The sequence below is a fragment of the Rhinoraja longicauda genome, chromosome 25 (assembly GCF_053455715.1).
Source record: "Rhinoraja longicauda isolate Sanriku21f chromosome 25, sRhiLon1.1, whole genome shotgun sequence".
NCBI lineage: Eukaryota > Metazoa > Chordata > Chondrichthyes > Rajiformes > Arhynchobatidae > Rhinoraja > Rhinoraja longicauda.
Window position 1 is genome coordinate 2,816,742 of NC_135977.1, and position 24,512 is coordinate 2,841,253.

The 24,512-nt window shown below is 45.5% G+C and overlaps 1 protein-coding gene across 3 annotated transcripts in view; it reads right to left on the minus strand.

The window, feature by feature from the left end:
• tango2 (transport and golgi organization 2 homolog (Drosophila)) overlaps positions 1 to 24,512 on the minus strand; it is a 111,137-nt gene that overhangs the window by 44,985 nt on the left and 41,640 nt on the right. For all 3 annotated transcript variants that reach the window (XM_078421194.1, XM_078421193.1, XM_078421195.1), the window contains exons 2-3: positions 17,214 to 17,335; positions 9,125 to 9,213 (exon numbers count right to left, since the gene is read on the minus strand). In XM_078421194.1, the coding sequence (XP_078277320.1) occupies positions 9,125 to 9,213; positions 17,214 to 17,263 (139 nt within the window). In that variant the 5' untranslated portion in view covers positions 17,264 to 17,335. The remainder of the gene's footprint in view (positions 1 to 9,124; positions 9,214 to 17,213; positions 17,336 to 24,512) is intronic.

Sequence of the window (24,512 nt, forward strand, 5' to 3'; positions counted from 1 at the left end):
CATAAGTGATTGGAGCAGAATTAGGCCATTCGGCCCATCAAGTCTACTCCGGCATTCAATCATGGCTGATCTATATCTCCCTCCAAACCCCATTCTCCTGCCTTCTCCCCGTAACCCCTGACACCCGTACTAATCAAACCCGTACTAACCTGTACTGGTCGGTGCGGACTCGATGGGCCGAGGGGCCTGTATCTCTAAAACTAAAACTAAAAAACTAAAAACGTATGAATAAAGTGGACAGCTCATATGTTCTTGGAATTCAACTCCCAAACAATCTTTTAGTTTTCAGTTAGAGCCGATAAATATTCAAATTTAATTCCAGTTTATCACAAAATAAGAGATAGACATCTCCAATTAAATATTGCAGGCAAAGCCTTAAACCTAGCTCTGGATCCAGATGTTTTGAGAGAGATAGCAAGTGTATGGTATGGATCTTAAGTAAAATGGATTTTCCATTTTTTTGTTGTTGAATGAATCAGATTATTATCAACTACGATATGGCCTTTGTTTTACAAGTTGACACGAATATTCACTGGTGTTAGTAACCATCCACAGGAAAAATCCTCAAATCAAGGAGATAAAATGGCTATAACATTAGAGCCAAGCTGTTGAAAGATGTAATTAAATTATAGTGAAAACCCATCTGGAACAACCATCTGTGGGGCTGTCATAAGACAAACCGCCTCCAAACATAGATCGTACTCGGAATTCTCTACATCTATTATTATGCAGTTTGCAGGTGGTTGAGGATGAAAAATAGATGGTTTCTTTTTGATCACATTCGGAGAAGTTCCACAAGGTCTGCATCCTGCAGTCACAGCATGACATTGATCAGAATCCATGAGTGGGAAAGTTGGCCCTTTTATCATGGAATCATTATCTTTGAAATTTCAGCTTGTCCAGCCATATGACTGCAAATGTGACACCTCTGATCAGCCTGAACCCCTGAGCATCAGTTTCCTAGATTAGTCTGCCGTCACACATCATCACTTGCAAAATTAATGCTGCAATTTTTTCAAAACTGCTTGGAATGGACACCTTGAGGCCAGACCTCGCGATGCCTTCCAACATCATGATTGAAGACAATGAATTATATCAATGACAATGGACCACACTGCCTCATTCCTCTTAAAGGACAGACAGATTTAGTGAGTTACTCATTCATCCTGATGCCAGTGTCGGAGTTGACATATTGCACCATTTCCATGATGTGACTACCAATCTCCATGTAACACTAGTTTTTTTACAATGTGAATAATCATTCCAAACCCTTACAGAAACCATGACAATGATGAAGGTGCATTTCCCAAAGATTTATGGAACCCTCATGGAAGGAAAATCTGCCTACGGATTCCTCAGGGCACAGAAAAGATACAGTACAGATACAGGCCCTTCAGCCCACAATATCCGTGCTGACATGATGCCAAGTTAAATTAATCTCCTCTGCCTGCATGTGATCCATATCCCTCCATGTTCATGTGCCTACCCAAAAGTCTGAAATGCCACGATCGTATCTGCCTCAACCACCACCCCTGGCAGCACGCTCAGGCGATCACCACCCTCTGTGTGTAAAAAAAACGTGTCCTGCACATGTCTTTTCAGCTTTCCCCTCTCACTTTAAAGCTATGCCCTCTAGTCTTTGATATTTCCACCCTGAGATAAAGGCTCTGACTGTCTAGCCTATCTATGCCTCTCATAACTTTATATACTTCTATCAGGTCTCCCCTCAACCTTACACTTTATTCCTTTCTGGTTTTCCCCAGGGCTTCTGAAACAAAAGACAGTTTTCAAATCAACACAAAGAATTGCTTAAACAGCAACTGATAAACTACACAATATATTGCAATTGCATGTTCGAGGACACTGAGAACTCAAACAGCTTCAGAAATGTCGCTGAAGGTGATGTGCTGGTTATTCCAAGACCACTATCATTCCCTTCTTGCTTGTAGCTTTTTAAGGAGGTGTCACTATGTGGGAAGTGTTAACATACGTTTGTTGACATAAGCTGCTTGTGCAGACCAAATACAGAAAGTATGTGAAGGAAGGAACTGCAGACGCTGGTTTACACCGAAGATAGACACAAAATGCTGGAGTGACTCAGCGGGACAGGAAGCATCTCTGGAGAGAAGGAGTGGATGACGTTTCGGATCGAGACAGTAAGTAGTAGGACACTAGGACATGGCAATCCGCCTTCTTATGATATTGACTGGGTTGCCTTGTTCACACACATGCCCTTTCATTGTCCGTGTGAGACGGATGTAGACACAAAATGCTGGAGTATCAGCGGGACAGGCAGTATCTCTGGAGAGAAAGAATGGGTGATATTTCGGGTCGAGACCCTTCTTCAGACCGTGATTTGTCCAGCATTGCTTTCACAGAGAGAACAACTCACTTCCCCCTCCCTCCCCCACCTCCCCCCAATTCTGTGCCCCACCTAGATATGCAGCCATTTCTCCCACTATCCTGCCCCCCTGCCTCACCTTCCCCCACCCCTTCCACCCATATCCCTTTCTCTGGTTTCGTATATTACACCTCTTGTCTCCTAATCTCATAGGTAAAAATTTCATCGTTCCATTTTCGATACATATGACAATTAAACACTCTTGACTCCTTTTATCTTTTCATCTCTGGCCATTGTCCACCTCTCTGCCAATTAAACCATCACCCCACACCCCACCTGTATCCACCTATCAGTTGCCATCCCCACCTTTCTCTCCCCTACTACTGTCTGAAGAAGGGTCCTGATCCAAAACATCGCCGATCCATGTCCTCCAGAGATGCTGCCTGACCCGCTGAAGTACTCCAGCACCTTGTCTCTTTTTTTGTAAGCCAGCATCTGCAGTTCCTTGCGTCAACAGCTGAAATAAATCCCACTTTTTAAAGGGCAGAACTTACCTTTGTGTCATGAAAGGCAAAGGCAAAGTCACCTCACCTACTGTCTCCTTTCTCTGTTCATTTATTTATTTACTTATTTATCTATTTATTAATTTCCCTATGTTCTCAAAATCTCTGTAAAGCGTCTTTGAGTATATGAAAAGCGCTATATAAATAAAATGTATTATTATTATTATTATTAAATATGTCATGCTACCTCCTTCAGAGCTTTTTTTGACACGATTAGCCCTCACACAATGCGTTGAGCAGTTCTCACCCCATTGCCTCATTAAAAGCTCTCACGACTTTCTCTTCAAAGAATTTAAACACCCGTGTACTCTTCCAATCTCCTGACCAGATTGCCTGCATTTTATCCCTCGCTGTTCACAGCCAGGAAGGAAAAGCCCATCAAATCCTTCTCAATTATCTGACAGCAGCATAAAGGTGTGTGGTGGTTATAGAATACCAAAGCAAGTTAATAAACTCCTCAGAAAGCTGTCCACCAAGAATGTCACGTAAAATGCGAAATCATTACCATCAACACACATTACCGTCAAGAAAACCTTTGTTTTAATTAGACCTCTGGGAATGTCATCACAATTGAAAGCATACTTTAAAGTGAACCTTTTCCCAAATCCTCTCTCTAAATAATTACCAAAAGAACAAGTTGTTGATCGCTGTGGAGGAAAAAAAACGAAAGACTACTTTTGGTCCAGGTGATGTGTCATAGCAATTGGTAGAGTCGCTGCCTCACAGTGCCAGGGACATGGGTTCGATCCTGACCTCGGGTGCTGTTTGATTGAAGTGTTTGCACGTTCTCCCTGTGAATGCGTGGGTTTTCTTCCGGGTGCTCTGGTTTCCTCCCACATCCTAAAGACGTGCGGGTTTGTTGGTTAATTGGCCCCTGGTGTGCAGGGAGAGGATCAGAAACATAGAACTGCCGTGAACGGATGATCGATGGTCGGCGAGGACTTGGTGGGCTCAAGGGCCTGTTTCCATGCTGTAACTTTCAATCAATCAATTAAACGAGCCGAGCCTGTGTAGGAAGGAACTGCAGATGCTGGTTTAACGTCACCCAATTAAAAGAGCCTGCTGCATTTAATATAACTGCATGAGACAAATTGGATAAGTGCTCCCTACTGCAGAGTAAAGGGACTGTACCTGCAAATGTAACATTCATCTTTCAGCAGAGAGAAGGGGAGCAGGCTGCATCACTGAAATATCCTCAATGCACCAGATGACAGCACAAGGTACTGACGATCAACATAGGACGCTTGGTCACTTTCTCCTCCGCTGGGGAGAGAAAAGCTTGGTTCCTTTCTCCGCGAGTCCATGACGACCATCGATCACCCGTTCACACTAATTATACGTTATGCCACTTTCTCAAAATTACTGAAGGTCCATTTAAGCCCGAAACCTTCCAACTCAAGTGCTGGAAACTCAGCAGCACACGTGGCAGTTGTGGAGGAAAAGGACAGACAACTTCGTCTGAAGAAGAGTCCCAACCCAAAACGTCATCTGTACATTTCCTCCACAAAGGGGTGGCACGATGGCGCAGCGGAAGAGATGCTGCCTTACAGAGGCAGAGACCGGGGTTGGATCCAGACTACAGGTGCTGTCTGTATGGAGTTTGTATGTTCTCCCTGTGACTGCGCAGGTTTTCTCTGGGTGCTCCGGTTTCCTCCCACATTCCAAAGACGTGCAGGTTTGTAGGTTAATTGACTACGGTAAAAATTGTAAATTGTCCCTAGCGTGTCGGATAGTGCTAGTGCTGGTGGCGAAGAGGGCCTGTTTCCGCACTGTATCTCTAAACGAAACTAAGACGCTGCCTGACAATAGACAATAGACAATAGACAATAGGTGCAGGTGTAGGCCATTCAGCCCTTCGAGCCAGCACCGCCATTCAATGCGATCATGGCTGATCACTCTCAATCAGTACCCCGTTCCTGCCTTCTCCCCATACCCCCTCACTCCGCTATCCTTAAGAGCTCTATCCAGCTCTCTCTTGAAAGCATCCAACGAACTGGCCTCCACTGCCTTCTGAGGCAGAGAATTCCACACCTTCACCACTCTCTGACTGAAAAAGTTCTTCCTCATCTCCGTTCTAAATGGCCTACCCCTTATTCTTAAACTGTGGCCCCTTGTTCTGGACTCCCCCAACATTGGGAACATGTTTCCTGCCTCCAATGTGTCCAATCCCCTAATTATCTTATATGTTTCAATAAGATCCCCCCTCATCCTTCTAAATTCCAGTGTATACAAGCCCAATCGTTCCAGCCTTTCAACATACGACAGTCCCGCCATTCCGGGAATTAACCTAGTGAACCTACGCTGCACGCCCTCCATAGCAAGAATATCCTTCCTCAAATTTGGAGACCAAAACTGCACACAGTACTCCAGGTGCGGTCTCACCAGGGCCCGGTACAACTATAGAAGGACCTCTTTGCTCCTATACTCAACTCCTCTTGTTATGAAGGCCAACATTCCATTGGCTTTCTTCACTGCTGTACCTGCATGCTTCCTTTCATTGATTGGTGCACTAGGACACCCAGATCTCGTTGAACTCCCCCTCCTCCTAACTTGACACCATTCAGATAATAATCTGCCTTTCTATTCTTACTTCCAAAGTGAATAACCTCACACTTATCTACATTAAACTGCATCTGCCATGTATCCGCCCACTCACACAACCTGTCCAAGTCACCCTGCAGCCTTACTGCATCTTCCTCACAATTCACACTACCCCCCAGCTTAGTATCATCTGTAAATTTGCTAATGGTACTTTTAATCCCTTCGTCTAAGTCATTAATGTATATCGTAAATAGCTGGGGTCCCAGCACCGAACCTTGCGGTACCCCACTGGTCACTGCCTGCCATTCCGAAAGGGACCCATTTATCCCCACTCTTTGCTTTCTGTTTGTCAACCAATTTTCTATCCATGTCAGTATCCTACCCCCAATACCATGTGCCCTAATTTTGCCCACTAATCTCCTATGTGGGACCTTGTCGAAGGCTTTCTGAAAGTCGAGGTGCACCACATCCACTGACTCTCCCCTGTCAATTTTCCTAGTTACATCCTCAAAAAATTCCAGTAGATTTGTCAAGCATGATTTCCCCTTCGTAAATCCATGCTGACTCGGAATGATCCTGTTACTGCTATCCAAATGCTCAGCAATTTCGTCTTTTATAATTGACTCCAGCATCTTCCCCACCACTGATGTCAGACTAACTGGTCTATAATTACCCGTTTTCTCTCTCCCTCCTTTCTTAAAAAGTGGGATAACATTTGCTATCCTCCAATCCACAGGAACTGATCCTGAATCTATAGAACATTGAAAAATGATCTCCAATGCTTCCACTATTTCTAGAGCCACCTCCTTAAGTACCCTGGGATGCAGACCATCAGGCCCTGGGGATTTATCAGCCTTCAGTCCCATCAGTCTACCCAAAACCATTTCCTGCCTAATGTGGATTTCCTTCAGTTCCTCCATCACCCTAGGTTCTCCGGCCCCTAGAACATTTGGGAGATTGTGTGTATCTTCCTCAGTGAAGACAGATCCAAAGTAACGGTTTAACTCGTCTGCCATTTCTTTGTTCCCCATAATAAATTCCCCTGCTTCTGTCTTCAAGGGACCCACATTTGCCTTGACTATTTTTTTGTTCTACCGTCTTCCCTGCTAGGGCCTCCTTCCAGTCAATTTTGGCCAGCTCCTGCCTCATGCCTCTGTAATCCCCTTTGCTATACTGTAATACTGACACTTCCGATTTTCCCTTCTGCCTTTCCATTTGCAGAGTAAAACTTATCATGTTGTGATCACTGCGTCCTAATGGCTCTTTTACCTCTAGTCCCCTTATCAGATCAGGATCATTACACAACACTAAATCCAGAATTGCCTTCTCCCTGGTAGGCTCCAGTACAAGCTGTTCTAAGAATCCATCTCGAAGGCACTCTACAAACTCTCTTTCCTGGGGTCCATTTCCAACCTGATTTTCCCAGTCTACCTGCATGTTGAAATCTCCCATAACCACCGTAGCATTACATTTTTGGCACGCCAATTTTATCTCCTGATTCAACTTGCACCCTATGTCGAGGCTACTGTTTGGAGGCCTATAGATAACTCCAATTAGGGTCTTTTTACCCTTACAATTTCTCATTTCTATCCATACTGATTCAACATCTCCTGATTCTATGTCACCCCTTGTAAGGGAATGAATATCATTCCTTACCATCAGAGCAACCCCACCCCTTCTGCCCACCTGTCTGTCTTTTCTATACGTTGTGTACCCCTGAATATTCAGTTCCCAGCCCTGGTCCTCTTGTAGCCATGTCTCAGTGATCCCTACAACATCATACTTGCCCATGACTAACTGAGCCTCAAGCTCATCCACTTTATTTTTTATACTACGCGCATTTAAGTACAACACTTTAACTTCTGTATTTACCTCCCCTCTCACATCGGTCACAATTGGCCCTGCCCTTAATTTCTTTTCCCCTCTAGAACTTCTGTTCCCATTCTTCCGAGAGTCTTTTGCAATATCTCCTGTATTCCCTTTTTTTACCTCATCTTCATATTCACAATTTGTTAACCCCTCCCCCCCACTACTTAGTTTAAAGCCACAGGTGTCACACTAGCAAACCTGCCTGCCAGAATGTTTGTCCCCCTGCTGTTAAGATGTAACCCGTCCCTTTTGTACAAGTCACCCCTAGCCCAGAAGAGATCCCAGTGGTCCAGAAATCTAAATCCCTGCTCTCTGCACCAGCCCCTCAGCCATAAATTCATACCCTCTATCTCTCTGTTCCTGGCCTCACCAGCACGAGGTACCGGTAGCAGTCCAGATATAACCACCTTCGACGTCCTACTTCTCAGTGTTTTTCCCAACTCTCTAAACTCCCGCTGTAGCACCTCCTTCCTCTTCCGCCCGACGTCATTCGTGCCCACATGCACAACGACTTCAGGTTGATCGCCTTCCCTCACTAGGATTTTCTGAAGCCAGTCCGTGATGTGTTGAACCCTGGCACCCGGGAGGCAACAGACCATCCTCAAGTCCCTCCTGCTGCCACAGAATCTTCTGTCCGTCCCTCGGACGATGGAGTCACCGACCACTACGGCTCTTCCTGACTTCGGTCTCCCATGTCGAGTATCCTTGCCAACAGGTCCGCCACTTGGACTGGAAACGTCTTCTGCCCCGACAGTTCCCAAGAGGGTATACCTATTTGCAATAGGCACAGCCACTGGAGTCTCCTGTAGTCCTCGTCCACTCCCCCCTGAAACAGTCTCCCACCTTCGCTCGACCTGGACCCTTGGTGTGACAGCCTCACAATAGGTCCTGTCGAGGAAACTCTCGCATTCCCAGATGGCCCTGAGGTCATCCAACTGCCTCTCCAACTCCACCACACGTGCCTTCAGGAGCTGCACCTGGACACAGTTCTTGCAGGTGTAGCTCCCAGAAGCTCCAGCGACGTCCCTGTCTTCCCACATTCTGCAGGAAACACACTGCACCAACTTTTCCGCCATTACCTTGTGTCTATAAACAGTTCTGGCTACTAGCGTCCTCTTGGCGCTCTTTTTAAACTGCCTTTTCCACTGTAATTAACACTTACTTTTCTTCTCAGCCAACGGGCGTCCTTGCTCTGCTCCCGGACTTTTCAGAGCAGAGCAAGGACGCCCGTTGGCTGAGAAGAAAAGTAAGTGTTAATTACAGTGGAAAAGGCAGTTTAAAAAGAGCGCCAAGAGGACGCTAGTAGTCAGTTTGAAAAGTCCGGGAGCAGAGCAAGGACGCCCGTTGGCTGAGAAGAAAAGTAAGTGTTAATTACAGTGGAAAAGGCAGTTTAAAAAGAGCGCCAAGAGGACGCTAGTAGTCAGCTTGAAAAGTCCGGGAGCAGAGCAAGGTGACCTGCTGGGTTCCTCCAGCACTTTGTGTTTTGCTCAAGATTCCAGCATCTGCAGTTCCTTGTGTCTCAATCTTCCAATTCAGTTTCATTGTACATTAGCACTCAAGCCCTAACACATCAATGACGCTGATTCCTTGCCTTTCTGCTGCTCGCTGCCTTTTGCATGCAATTAGATTTGACTTTTAAAACCAACATCAATATACCTGTATTGCTTTTGCTTATTTGAATAAGTCCGCAAGGCAAGGAAGAATCCAGTTTTACTTTGGTTCAAAACAAAAACGTTACATGAATATACAAAATACGCATTAAACTTTCTGCAAATAACCTGTAGGGTTGTAGATTCAGCGAGGCTCTTACCGCTTAAGATGTTGCGGTTGTTCTCCCAGAATTCTGCTGGTTTTGTTGGTCTGGCATAGTATTCATCTCTGTTTGCTGCCAGGATAAACCTGCAAAACAAATTACAGCATATGCAGCAGGAAGAGCTTTATAATGATAGAACTCTTGACTAGAGGATGCATAGAACATAGAACAGCACAGGACAGGAATAGGCCCTTTGGCCAACAATGTCTGGGCCAGTTTGGCCAAGATAAAATAATCTTGTCTATCTGCACCTGATCCATATCACTCCATTCCCTGCATATCTAAAAGTCTCTTAAGCGCCACTGCCAGAACTGGCTCCAGCGCCATCCCTGATAAGTCGTGGTATCAGTCAAGTGAGCAAAGCTCAAAACAAATAACCATAGCAGAGACCACAGAAACAAAAGGTAGTTGACTGACATTGGACAATAGACAATAGGTGCAGGAGGAGGCCATTCGGCCCTTCGAGCCAGCACCGCCATTCAATGTGATCATGGCTGGTCATTCTCAATCAGTACCCCGTTCCTGCCTTCTCCCCATACCCCCTGACTCCGCTATCCTTAAGAGCTCTATCTAGCTCTCTCTTGAATGCATTCAGAGAATTGGCCTTCACTGCCTTCTGAGGCAGAGAATTCCACAGATTCACAACTCTCTGACTGAAAAAGTTTTTCCTCATCTCAGTTCTAAATGGCCTATCCCTTATTCTTAAACTGTGGCCCCTTGTTCTGGAGATAACCGTTTCAATGGTTTCTTTATTGTCATGTGTACCAGGTGCCAGTGAAACACATTTTTTTGCATACAGCTCTGCAAGACTATCCCCATACATAAGCACTATCGCCCCCCGGTCAGTACAGAATGTGCAGAACTCCCCGCTGAGACCAAATGCAAGAGGTGCCATTTTGGCACCATTTTAAAGTCCCAGCTGCAGCTGGTCGTTGCAGCCGTCACCTCCATTTTGGAGATACCGCGAACCGATGTCCCTGTCGACTACAGACACGGTGAGAGGGACAAGAAGATATTTTAATGCATATACAGTGCAAAAGTGATGATGGATGTACAAAAATTATAGTTTTTGTGCGATTAAGCATGTGCAGCCTTGTATTGACTGGGCATTTTGCAAAGGGTGTTAAGCTAATCTTTTCCTTGGAGTGTATAAGACTTGAGGGATGCTCTTATAAAGGTTGAGAGAATCGTGAGGGGCAGAGGTAAGGTGAATAGTCAGTCTTTTTCCCAGGGTAGGGGAGTCTAGAACTGGGGGCCATAGGTTAAATTGAGAGGGGAAAGATTTAAGATGGGGCCTAAGGGGCAATCTTTTTATACAAAGACGTGGGTGTATGTGGAACGAGCAGCCAGACAAGGTGGAAGAGGAGAGTACAGTGAAAACATTTAAAGTGAAATTTGGACAATTCATGGATAGGAAAGGTTTAGAAGGAGGTACAGGAGTTAGTTACTCCAGCTCCTTCTGTCTTTCAGGTTGAGAGGATATGGGCCAAATGCAGGCAAACAGGAGTAGCTCAGGAGGATACCTTGGTCAGCATGGACTAGTTAGGCTGAAGGGCCCGTTTCCATGCTGTGTAGCTCCAAGAATCTATTCATGGTTCTAATTGAGATAATAATCCCGAGGTAAACCAGTAAGAAAATCTAAAGCAAGAGCAATGGCCAGAGAAAAAATAAATCAAGTCCAACATCAATCAACAATCACTCGAATTGTGGTTCTAATTAAATACTGAAGGCACTGAACCTGCTAATTTACGATTTTAGCCTGCTAATTCATTAGGCTCTTTGCAACTGGAAATCTCCAGTGAATTTATCCCAAAGAACGAAAGAAGATTTAACTATGACCTGTGCCTCAGGATCTTATACCTCATTAACGAAAGGGAATGGAGCTTAGAACCACAAAATGCCTTGCAAAATCTGATTGCTTTTTATTCCACAGAAATAAGAGGAAAGATCAATGTACAATTTTGAGCCTTCTGTATTGTTTCACGTCAGTTTAAAAAGAGTGCAATGCCCTTCAAACAGCGACAGTATGGCAGCACAGGGAAACAGCAAGTAGAGCTGCTGTCTTACAGCGACACAGATCCCGGTTCGATCCCGACCTTGGGTTCTGTCCGTGTGGGGTGTTTGCACGTTCTCCCTGTGACAGCGTGGGTTTCCTCCGAGTGCTCCGGTTTCCTCCCACATCCCAAATACATGTAGGTTTGCAGGTTAATTGGTCCTTAAAAAAAAGTTTTTTTTAAATTGCCCCCAATGTGTGGGGACTGGATGCATAACATAGAATTAGTGTGATCGGGTATAGACACAAATTGCTGGAGTAACTCAGCGGGTCAGGCAACATCACTGGAGAAAAGGAGGGTTCTGACCCAAAACATCACCTTTTCCTTCTCTCCAGAGATGCTGCCTGACCCACAGAGTTACTCCACCATTTTGCGTCTCTCTTCTATTTAAACCTGCATCTGCATTTCCTTCCAACACATAGTGTGAATGGGTGATAGGTGGTTGGCGTGGACTCGGTGGGAGTTTCCATGCTGTATCTCCAAACTAAACTAGATTAAATAGCTGATGTTTACATTGTGCCTTTGATAAAACGTTTCAGATATTTTATCAGAGTGTTCAATCAGACTTGGAATCGCTTTGAGATTTACTTAAGACAGCATGGTCAATGAGGTAGAACTTGAGAAGAACATTAAAGAGCCAGAAAGATTGAAGGAAGGAGTATCAGAGTCTTGGCAGAAGAAGGTACAGCAGCCCATGGGGGAGCAATTGAAAACAGGGATGATTGCAGGCAACCCGAAAAGCTGAAAGCAGATTAAATATAAACCTGGAGGTTACAGAGGTAAGGAGAGGCAGTGTCACGAGAGGATCTGAAAGCAAGAACGAGAAACTGAAAGCAGTGAAGGCACATAATCAGTGTCAAAGTAGGTCAGCGAGCAGAGACTTGATCAATGGTTAGTGAGGGTCAGAGCACAGTCAGTCAGGTTTTGGATGGCCTCAGTTTTACAGAAGATTACACGAGGGAGGTCCGGCAAGAGAATGGTCAGTTTGAAGGGCAATAAAAGCATGGATGAAAGTCTGAGACACAAGGAACTGCGGATGCTGGAATCTTGAGCAAAGCACAAAGTGCTGAGGTAAGAGTGGGTCAGGTAGTATCTGTGGAAGGAATGGGTAGATGACGTTTCGAGTTGGGACCCTTCTTTAGACTGACTGCGGTAAGGGTTAGAAAGCTGGAAAAGAGGTTGGGGGGGGGGGGGGGGGGAGAAGACAAAGTCTGGCAAGTGATAGGTGGACTGAAGATGGGACTCGACCCAAAATGTCACCCATTCCTTCTCTCCAGAGATGCTGCCTGTCCCGCTGAGTTACTCCGGCATTTTGTGTCTATCTTCCACCTATCACTCGCCAGGCTTTGTCCTGCCCTAAACACTTTTTCCAGCTTCCTCCTCCCTTCTACAGTCAGTATGAAGAGGCATCCTGACCTGAAACATCACCTGTCTGTTCCATCCACAGATGGTGCCTGACCCGCTGAGTTCCTCCAGCACTTTGCGTTTTATCAAAGAAGATTCAACTGTCAGCTTCACTGAAGTCACAGATGTGCGGTCTGGAGCTCACCTTGAGATTGAAGGTTCAAGCAGCAGATGAAGTGAGGCAGGGAGACAAGTGAGTTCACCAAAATGAAAAGTTATGATGTACAAACTGAGAAGATACAAGTTAAAAGGGTTAACTTCCATTACCAGAACTGGAATTGGCTTCTGAGGCAGATCAATCAATGAAACCACCATTTTTGTTGCTGATCTCAGTTCTTCATGAAATGGGTTTTAGATAGAGTTCTACACTGTGAAAACAGGCCCTTCGGCCCAACCTGTCCACGCCGACCAACATGTCCCAGCTCCACTAGTTCCACCTGCCTGCTTTTGGCCCATTTCCCTCCAAACCTGCCCGATCCATATAACTGTCTAACTGGTTCTTAAATGTTGCGAACGTACCTGCCTCAATAACCTCTTCTGGCAGCTCGTTCCATACACTCACCACCCTTAAGGGTAACTAAGGGGTGAAAGCTATCCCTTAGATTCCTATTAAATCTTTTCGCCTTCACCTTGAACCTATGCCCTTTGGTTCTCAATTCCCCTACTCTGGGAAAGAGATTCTGTGCATCTACTTGATCTATTCCTCATGATTCTCAAACTCAATAAAAAGAAAAATGCAGAGAAGCAAGGAACTGCAGATGCTGGAATCTTGAGCAAAACACAAAACGCTGTAGGAATCCAGCAAGTTCAGGCAGAATCTGTGGAAGGAATGGACGGATGATATTTCAGGTCAGGACCCTTTTTCAGTCTTATGAAGGGTCCTGTCTCAAAACACCGTCTGTCCATTCCCTCCGCAGATTCAGCCTGATCCTCTGAGTTCCTCCAGCACTTTGTGTTTTTTTGAAAAAGGAAAAGCAGCTGTTCAATCTCATCTGTGGGTGCACAAAGGAGCCAGGCTATGCAGTCAATTGAAAGTCAAATTGAACGCGTCTGGAAAGCAGTCTTCTGATGTAGTGAACCAGGGCAGGGGCCTTTGTGATCAGTCTGACCTAGATTTGCTGAATGTCACACGGGTACTGAGCAGCAAAACATCAAGCGTTGGAATTGCCATCTTGTTAACAGCACAGAGACAGTCGCATCATGCTTCAATGAAAAGTGCGAGGATGAAGAAAAATGCCAAAACAAAATCCTCACCTGAAACTGCAAAAATAGTCTTATAGTTGAATATGCTACTTCCTTGATGAAATACAGCCCCCGATATACTCAGTTGGTTATGACATTTCAGATTAGTTTGGAGATACAACATGAAAACAGGTCCTACAGCCCACCGAGTCCACGCCAACCATCGATCAGCCGTTCACACTCGTTCTATTCATCCCAGTTTCGCATCCACTCCTTTCACACTACGGGTGCTGTCTGTGTGGAGTTTGCACATTCTCCCTGTGACCATGTGGGTTTCCTCCAGGTGCAATGGTTTCCTCCCACATCCCAAAGACGTACTTTGTAGTTTAATTGGCCTCTGTAAATTGCCCCTGGTATGTATGGAGTGGATGCGAAAGTGGGATAATATAGAACTGATGTGAACGGATGACCGATGGTCGGCATGGACTCGGTGGGCTGAAGGGCCTGTTTTCATTTCGAAGATGAACTAAAAGATTCAACTCCAGTTTGCAGAGAGAGAATGTAGTTGCTGGCCTGATGCTTGGGAGAGGAACCAAAGACAACAGCTTCTGGATAATGAACTGGAACAAATTTCTCTTTATCTCGTACAGAATAGCAGAAAAATTAGGGACACAGTGAACCAAAGCAGCTGAAAATATTGATACAAAACATTACAACATCAAATCTGCACGAAGTTGATTTTGCCTTAAATCAATTTGGGGCTTTCTGTAAACATTATACATTTAATATAAATGAAATTCCAGTGTTGAGGCACAGACGAGTTCAAACAGATATTATAACAGCTGGTAATGATGTAATGCTCTGCCTTCAGCACTAAAGTAGAATGTTTAATGTTCCTGTAAAGGTGCAGCAAGCTCTGGCGTTTCTCTGGAACATTAGAGGTTGAGGGGAGACTTGATAGAACTAGATAAAGCCACGAGAAGCAAAGAAAGAGTAGACAGTCAGAACCTTTTTCCCAGGGTGGGAATGCCAAAGACTAGAACCAGAGTCACAGATTCGGAGTCATACAGTGTTGAAACAGGCCCTTTGGCACAACTTGCCCATGACGACCAACCTGCCCCATCGAGGGTATAGCTAAACGGTGAGAGAGGGAATGTTTAATGGAGATGCGCGGAGCATGTCTTTTTTACACAGGGAGTCGTGAGGGTCTGGAACGCATTGCTAAGAGTGCTGGTGGACACAGATACGATAGTGGCGTTTAACAGGCTTTTAGATCGGCACATGAAAGCACAGGGAATGGAGGGATATGGATCATGTACAGAGAGTTGAGATCTGTTTAACAGCATTATAGACACCTGCTGGTGTAACTCAGCAGGTCAGGCAGCATTTCTGGGGAAAAATAATTCTGTTTCTTTTTGTCTCCAGAAATGCTGTCTGACCCGCTGAGTTACACCAGCTTTTTTTGTGTCTATCTTCGGTACAAACCAGCACCTGCAGTTCCTTCCCACATGTTTAAAACTTGGCATCATATTCGGCACAAACAAGGACCAATTCCTGTGCTGTACTGTGCTATATTCGAAGTAAGTATTTCATTGTACAGCTCATATTTGATGCAGATGATAAATGAATATTTCTGGCATGACTTTGTGGTTTTGGATGATGCTGAGAAGTAAATAGCCGAGATACAAGAGAGAATGCATCACTTAATATTCCAGTCAAACACCTTGGGGTACTTTACTCTGTTAAATACCAATTATAAAGGATAGATCCTTTGGCAAATCCAGAGGTCACAGTGCATTTGATCTCTTATGAGCCGTCAAGTGAAACATATTGGAAAACAGAAATTCTGGGATATGTGTAGGAAAGAACTGCAGACGCTAGTTTAAGTCGAAGGTAGGCACAAATTGCTGGAGTAACTCAGCGGGTCAGGCAGCATCTCGGGAGAGAAGGAATGGGTGACGTTTCGGGTCGAGACCCTTCTTCAGACTGATGTCAGGGGAGGGGGCGGGACAAAGATAGAATGTAGTCAGAGACAGTAAGAATAGTGGGAGAACTGGGGAGGGGGAGGGGATGGAGAGAGAGGGAAAGCACGGGCTATCTGAAGTTAGAGAATCAATGTTCATACAGCTGGGGTGTAAACTACCCAAGCGAAATATGAGGTGCTGTTCCTCCAATTTGCGCTGGGCCTCACTCTGACAACGGAGGAGGCCCAGGACAGAAAGGTCAGATTGGGAATGGGAGGGTGAGTTGAAGTGCTGAGCAACTGGGAGATCAAGTACGTTAAGACGGAAAGAGCGGAGGTGTTCAGGTGTTTAGAGACGTTGACACCTGGAACAGCGGATACAGTGGGAACTGGGATATGTATGTGTTTAGGAAAATGGATGATTAATTGTAGCATATTTTGTCGTGGAAAGATCACGGACATCGATCAGCAGCAATGTTGAATGTCCAAGTTGCTGTCTCAGAATTCAGCCCCACTTTTGTCTTTCTGACCCTCAAATTGCACAGGAGAGATTTTTCACTCAGTATTGAGAAAAACACAACAGTGTTCCTGGCAAGAAATTCTCTCAGCTAATGTCATCTGCCAAGGGCATTCTGCCCCATTGGTTGCATTTGTGGCCAACACTGCAGGGTGTGACATTCAAGCTTTTTTTGGCCCTTCATGAATCATACAAACACAGACCAAAGGACCTTGGGATGATGATGGGGTGGGGGAGGGGAATAGAGTTTAGGCAGGGTGTAAAAAATGAAGGAGACACTAGAAACTGCAGCAGCTGGCTTACAAAAAAAAAAAGCTACGTTTTGGAGCAACCTTGCGGGTCAGGCGGCATCTAATTCATTGCCACAGATGGCGGTGGAGCCCAAGACATGGGTATTATTAAAAGCGGATAGGTTCTTGATGAGGAAGGATGTCAAAGGTTACGGGGAGCAGGCAACAGAATGGGGTTGAGAGGGAGAGATAGATCAACCATGATTTAATGGCAGAGTAGATTTGATGGGCCTAATGGTCTAATTGTACTCCTTCGTATTAGGGTCTTATAGCATTGGATAGGTGACATTTTGGGTCTGAAGAGGGTCCCAATCCAAAACGTCATCTCTCTGTAAGAAATAAAGATTGACTCAATGCTCCCATTAATTTGTGCAAACTCTGCAAATCTGACAGAAAAGTCAGGAACTGCAGGCATGTGTGAGCTTTAGCTTGTGTTCAAAGTTCCCTGCTGCAAGGTAATTGAGTTTAGTTTATTGTCACGTGTGAAAAGCTTTTGTTGTCAGTCAGCGGAAGGACAATATGTGATTACAATCGAGCCATCCACAGAGTACAGACACAGTGTAAATGGAATAATGTGAATAATGTTTAGTGCAAGGTAAAGCCAGTGAAGTCTGATCAAAGAGGGTCTCCTATGGTCCGCAAGTTTCACATGCAGGTGGACGGGCACTTGAAATACCTGTATGCAGAGGCTGAATTTGGACTGAAGTGGAAGAAGAGGATGCACATGGAGGCCTCGAATGAGCGATGGTTCTTCAGAGTCAGTGGGACTGAGATCAGCACAGGGTTATCGGAAACGTTCTGTGAAAAAAAGATTCAAATGAATGATACTCAAGTCCAGTGATCCAGATGAAGCCAGCTAACATTCCCAGCGTTAACTTCCAGCACCACAATGTCAAAGATGTCAAGAGTTGAACAGAATTACTTTGTCTAGCTTGTGTCAAATACAAGGGTAAACTGCGTTTATAAAGAAGAAAAAAAACTCACACTAACATCTGACCAAATTTAAACAATAGCCCTGGATTTATAATATTAATTTCTGTTGGCCATTTCTGCAAACTACTGTGACACAACTTTCAATGTGTATACTAACAGGTCTCTTCACAGAACAGCACAGGAACAGGAACTTTGACTCACAACAAGAACTTTGATCCACAACTATGCCAAGATAAACTGATCTCATTTGCCTGCACGTGAGCCACACGCCCCTCCGTTCCCTGCATATCCATGTGTCTATCTCAAACCCTCCTCAATGCCACTTCAAATGCAAGTTGCAAGGAAGCATTGCTTCCTTCACCATCTCACTGCTCTGGTCTCCTTCCATTCATTTTGGTCACTGGAGACAGTGAAAAAGGCCTAGGCGCAAAAGCATGCCAATACGGTTACAGTCATGGATGGTTACATGACTATAGGCAGACCAATCTCCCCCCGGGATAAAGTTCTATCGTATCGTATCGTTACTGTCAATACTGTCACCATTAGGCGGCACGGTGGCGCAGCGGTAGAGTTGCCGCCTTACAGCGAATGCAGCGCCGGAGACTCAGGTTCGATCCTGACTACGGGCGCTGTCTGTACGGAGTTTGTACGTTCTCCCCGTGACCTGCGTGGGTTTTCTCCGAGATCTTCGGTTTCCTCCCACACTCCAAAGACGTATAGGTATGTAGGTTAATTGACTGGGTAAAATGTAAAAATTGTCCCTAGAGTGTGTAGGATAGTGTTAATGTGCGGGGATCGCTGGGCGGTGCGGACTCGGTGGGCCGAAGGGCCTGTTTCCGCGCTGTATCTCTAAATCTAAAAAAAAAATCTAAATAGCATAGTTCCCTTTTTTAAAATTCTGTGACTAACCTCTGGAATGGTCTTCCACTGCAGAATGATATGGGATTCACTCAGCTCATAGCATAATCATTTTTGTCCCAACTCCCTCCAAGGAAGCTTGAACCTAACGGTATGAACAATGAATACTCCAATTTTAGGTAACAACCCCACTCCCCCCCCCCCCCCCCTTGTGGCCCACCCGTCCGTTTGTGAAACCACGCTCAGGAATTCCTGGCACACGGACTCTTCACTGACGCACAAGGCTCATGACAAGGTGAGGCCGCACTTGGTGTTGTGCTTGGCTTGATTGCTCTGCTGCCGGAAGGGTGTCGTTAAACTGGAAAGAGTGCAGAGTGTGGGAGGAAACCGAAATTCCCGGAGAAAACCCACGCGGTCACAGGGAGAACGTACAATCTCCGTAAGACAGCACCCGTGGTCGGGATCAAAACCGGGTCTCCAATGCTGCAAGCGCTGTAAGGCAGCAACTCTTTTTAAATAAAAAAATACTTTATTCAAGTAATAAATATTTACAAACCATCTTCTTTTCAAAAACCCCATCCGACATTTCCGGAGGTTACACATTCAATGCAGATATTCATTTCCAAATTCACACAGAAATTTACACAGAATCCCTTATTTGGAGGGGCGTCTCCACCACACCCTGCCCCCCATGTCCAGCAGCGGAAGGACCCTAAACTGTGGCCCTCCCCCACAGAGCCACCGTGCCACACTGCACAAGTCTCAGTCAACTCATGAACCACAGAAGTGGAGTGGAAGCAGGTCATCATGGAACTCGGGGGACTGCACGAGATAACAATAGCAAGAATCTCCATTTTATCTGTGTGCTTAACATATCAAAGGCATGCCACGGCTCTTCACACCTGCCACTTAAATGACCTTCGTTTTAAGCCAATGTGAATCTAAGATTTCAGAGAAAGGAATGCATCAGCCACCACTCCATTTTAACCATCATTCCATCTGATTACAACCGGTTCAAAACTCAGGTTGGTTAAACCAATAAAGTCACACAAACCTGTGGCACATAGAACAGTACAGCACAAGAACAGGCCTTTCGGCCCACAGTGTCTGTACTGTACATCATGCCAAGACCAATTCTTTTCTGCCTGCACATAATCCATATCCTTCCATTCCCAGCATAACTGTATACCAAATTATATACAAACTTGTCACAAGAAGAATGATAAAAATAACATTTTTTTAAAAGCACGCGTTGATTTATTTCCACAGTTTTATTTAAATAGACCTTTGCTCTATTTTACTGTTCTTTGCCCTCAGGCCAGCTACTAATATAGTCTTCTAATATTGATCAAGTGCCTTGCAAGGAAGTGCCCAAGAATACTGGACCCGAAAGATTATTCTCTCCTTTTCTCCAGGGAACCAGGCCTTTCACTTTGTATCAGTGGGATGATTGGGTCCCTCGATGGGCTATACTGTCAGCTTCATGGAATAGTTGTGAACAAGATTTAAAATCAGCAATTGGCGAGGCAGATTTAGAGTACTTTTATACAAATGAAGTTTCATTTCTCTTTTCTGATACTTTTTAAAACTTTAGTTCAGTTTATTGTCACGTGTACTGAGGTACAGTGAAAAGCTTTATTTTAATGTGTTATCCAGCCAGCAGAAAGACTACATATGATTACAATCAGGCACACCCACGGTACACACATTTAGTGCAAGATAAAGTCTAGAAAAGTCCGATCAAAGATAGTTTGAGGGTCTCCAATGAGGTAGATGGTAGCTCTCTAATTGGTGATAGGATGGTTCAGTTACTTGATTAAAACTGGGAAGAAATTGTCCCTGAATCTGGAAGTGCACATTTTCACACTTCTGGGACATTTCCGACTTATCAACAGAGCTTAGAAACAAGAAACTGTAGATGCTGGCTTAGGCAAAAGAACATGAAGTATTGGAGTAAGTCAGGTGGTCAGGCATCGTCTCTAGAGAACATGGATAAGTGACATTTCGGGTCAGGGCATCTCATCAGTCTGAAGAAGGGTCCGGACCTGAAACGTCACCTATCCACGTTCTCCAGAGATGGTGCCTGTCCCGCTGAGTTACTCTTAACTCAGAGTTACTTTTAAATCAAAATGAGCGAGACCCCAATTTGCAATACTTAGACTTAACTTTGCAGTATTTTAAATGGGACACCACATTGTCACACATTAATATACACCAGGATACGATTTCAACCATGCGTTTAAATCAAGGCATTAAGATGACAATCATAATCTTGTCGAACCTGTTCTGAACAAATAGTATAAGAAAATAACTGCAGATGCTGGTACAAATCGAAGGTATTTATTCACAAAATACTGGAGTAACTCAGCAGGTCAGGCAGCATCTCAGGAGAGAAGGAATGGGTAACCTTTCGGGTCGAGACCCTTCTTCAGCTAAACTCTCGTCGAAGAGAGGAGGAGAACTTCTTCAAAGTGGACATACCATGAGGAGAAATCACAGTGGAGCAACAGGTAGTATAAGAAAATAACTGCAGATGCTGGTACTGTTCTGAACAGAGGTCCTTTCCTCCATATATTATGCTGCATTCACCACCGGAGGTCAATTATCTCTGTTGGTTGTGAAGAGAGGAACAATGCCAGATTGTTGATGCAAAACTGAACTGGCATTCTCATTTAGATCAACTCAGTGGACAAACAACATACTGTGAATGATTCCCCTCAACGGCAAATGAACCGAACCTCTGCTTACAACTCTGTCGATATTTCTTGCCGCGGGTTGGGAGAAGATTTATTAAGTGATGTTGCAAGCAAGATCAATCATATAATGGTGGAAAAAGAGTGAAGAGTCGCGAGAATTTAACCTTTAGAGGCTGATTTCCGGTCAAGGTTGCATGACATTCATCATTTTGACGATGCTGGTAGATCGACTCAACTGTCTTCATTTGAAGACAAACTCACTCCAGGATAACTTCCGGTTCCCAGGCCCCCACTCCCTCATCTTTACCATGGATGTCCAGTCACTCTACACTTCCATCCCCTACAAGGATGGTCTCGAAGCCCTCCGTTTCTTCCTCGACCGTAGAACCAGCCAATCCCCATCTACCAACACTCTCCTCCGCCTAGCAGAGCTGGTTCTCACCCTCAACAACTTCTCCTTTGACTCCTCCCACTTCCTCCAAACCAGAGGCGTAGCTATGGGCACTCGCATGGGCCCTAGCCATGCCTGCCTCTTTGTCGGGTACGTCGAACAATCCCTGTTCCGGGCGTACACCGGCCCCATCCCCGAACTCTACCTCCGCTACATTGACGACTGCATTGGTGCTACCTCTTGTACCCATGCACAACTCACTGACTTCATACACTTTACCTCCAATTTCCATCCTGCCCTTAAATATACCTGGACTATCTCCGACATCTCCCTCCCGTTTCTGGACCTCACCATCTCCATCACAGGAGACAGACTAGTGACGGACATTTACTATAAACCCACTGACTCGCACAGCTATCTGGACTACACTTCTTCCCACCCGGTCCCCTGCAAAAAGTCTATCCCCTACTCCCAATTCCTCCGTCTACGCCGCATCTGCGCTCGGGATGAGGTGTTTCAGACTAGGGCTTCAGAGATGTCCTCGTTCTTCAGGAAATGGGGCTTCCCCTCCTCCATTATAGATGAGACTCTCACTAGGGTCTCTTCTACATCCCGCAGCTCCGCTCTTGCTCCCCCTCCCCCCACTTGCAACAAGGACAGAATCCCCCTCGTTCTCACCTTCCACCCCACCAGCCAGCGGATCCAACAAATCATCCGCCAACATTTCTGTCACCTACAACGGGACCCCACCACTGGCCATATCTTCTAATCCCCTCCCCTTTGCATTCCGCAGAGACCGTTCCCTCCGTAACTCCCTGGTCCACTCGTCCCTTCTTACCTAAACCACCCCAACCCCGAGCACTTTCCCCTGCAACCGCACAAGATGCAACACCTGTCCCTTTACCTCCCCCCTCAACTCCATCCAAGGGCCCAAACAGTCTTTCCAGGTGAGACAAAGGTTCACCTGCACCTCCTCCAACCTCATCTATTGCATCCGCTGCTCTAGATGTCAACTTATATACATCGGCGAAACCGAGCGCAGGCTCGGCGATCACTTCGCTGAACACCTGCGCTCGGTCCGCATTGACCGAACTGATCTCCCGGTGGCCGAGCACTTCAACTCCCCCTCCCATTCCCAGTCTGACCTTTCTGTCATGGGCCTCCTCCAGTTCCATAGTGAGGCCCACCGGAAATTGAAGGAACAGCACCTCATATTTCGCTTGGGCAGCTTGCAGCCCAATGGTATGAACATCGACTTCTCCAACTTTGGATAGTTCCTCTGTCCCTCTCTTCCCCTCCTCCTTCCCAGTTCTCCCTCTATCTTCCTGTCTCCACCTATATCCTTCCTTTGTCCCGCCCCCCTGACATCAGTCTGAAGAAGGGTCTCGACCCGAAACGTCACCCATTCCTTCTCTCCCGAGATGCTGCCTGACCTGCTGAGTTACTCCAGCATTTTGTGTATAAAAACTCACTCCAGGAGTTCAGTGCACAATCTCTGCTGCTTCACTGCAGCATCACATTAACCGCGCAAAAGAGGAAATTAAATCTAATCTGTCCACCAAAGTGGAGAGAAGCAAACTAACAGGGAGAAGCCGAGAGACGCCACGGGCAAATCCCTCAAACAACAACCCAAAATAAATTTGAGAGGCCTGAGGGACTGCAGATGCTGGAATCTCAAGTAAAATAAAAAGCGTTGGAGTAATTCAAAAGGTTAGGCAGCATCGTACAAACAGGACGGTCTGCACCTGAGCTGGAATGGAACCAATGTCCTAGGGGGAGTGTTTGCTAGTGCTGTCGGGGAGGATTTAAACTAATGTGGCAGGGGGATGGGAGCAGGAGCAGAGAGACAGAGGGGTGTAAAATGAGGGTAGAAGCAACAGGTAGCAAGGTGAAAAGTAAAAGTGGCAGGCAGACAAATCCAGGGCAAAAATCAAAAAGGGCCACTTTTCAACATAATTGTATATCATATATCATATCATATATATACAGCCGGAAACAGGCCTTTTCGGCCCTCCAAGTCCGTGCCGCCCAGCGATCCCCGTACATTAACACTATCCTACACCCACTAGGGACAATTTTTTATTTTTTTTACATTTACCCAGCCAATTAACCTACATACCTGTATGTCTTTGGAGTGTGGGAGGAAACCGAAGATCTCGGAGAAAACCCACGCAGGTCATGGGGAGAACGTACAAACTCCTTACAGTGCAGCACCCGTAGTCAGGATCGAACCTGAGTCTCCGGCGCTGCATTCGCTGTAAAGCAGCAACTCTACCGCTGCGCTACCGTGCCGCCCGGGGGTAAGAGAGTTGTAAAAACAAGCCTGAAGGCTTTGTGTCTCAATGCAAGGAGTATACGTAATAAGGTGGATGAATTAAATGTGGAGATAATTATTAATGATTATGATATAGTTGGGATTACGGAGACATGGCTCCAGGGTGACCAAGGCTGGGAGCTCAACAGAAAGGAAAAGGAGGTGGGGTAGCGTTACTGGTTAGAGAGGAGATTAAAGCAGTGGAAAGGAAGGACATTAGCTTGGAGGAAGTGGAATCGATATGGGTAGAGCTACGAAACACTAAGGGGCAGAAAACGCTAGTGGGAGTTGTGTACAGGCCACCTAACAGCAGTAGTGAGGTTGGGGATGGCATCAAGCAGGAAATTAGAAATGCGTGCACTAAAGGTGCAGCAGTTATAATGGGTGACTTCAATCTACATATAGATTGGGTGAACCAAACTGGCAGGGGTGCTGAGGAAGAGGATTTCTTGGAATGTTTGAGAGATGGTTTTCTAAACCAACATGTCGAGGAACCAACGAGAGAACAGGCCATTCTAGACTGGTATTGAGTAATGAGGAAGGGTTAGTTAGCAGTCTTGTTGTGCGAGGCCCCTTGGGCAAGAGTGATCATAATATGGTAGAGTTCTTCATTAGGATGGAGAGTGACAAAGTCGATACAGAAACAAGTGTTCTGAACTTAAAGAAAGGTAACTTTGAGGGTATGAGGCGTGAATTGTCCAAGATAGACTGGCGATTGATGCTGAAAGGGTTGACGGTGGACATGCAATGGAAGGCATTTAAAGGTCTCATGGATGAACTACA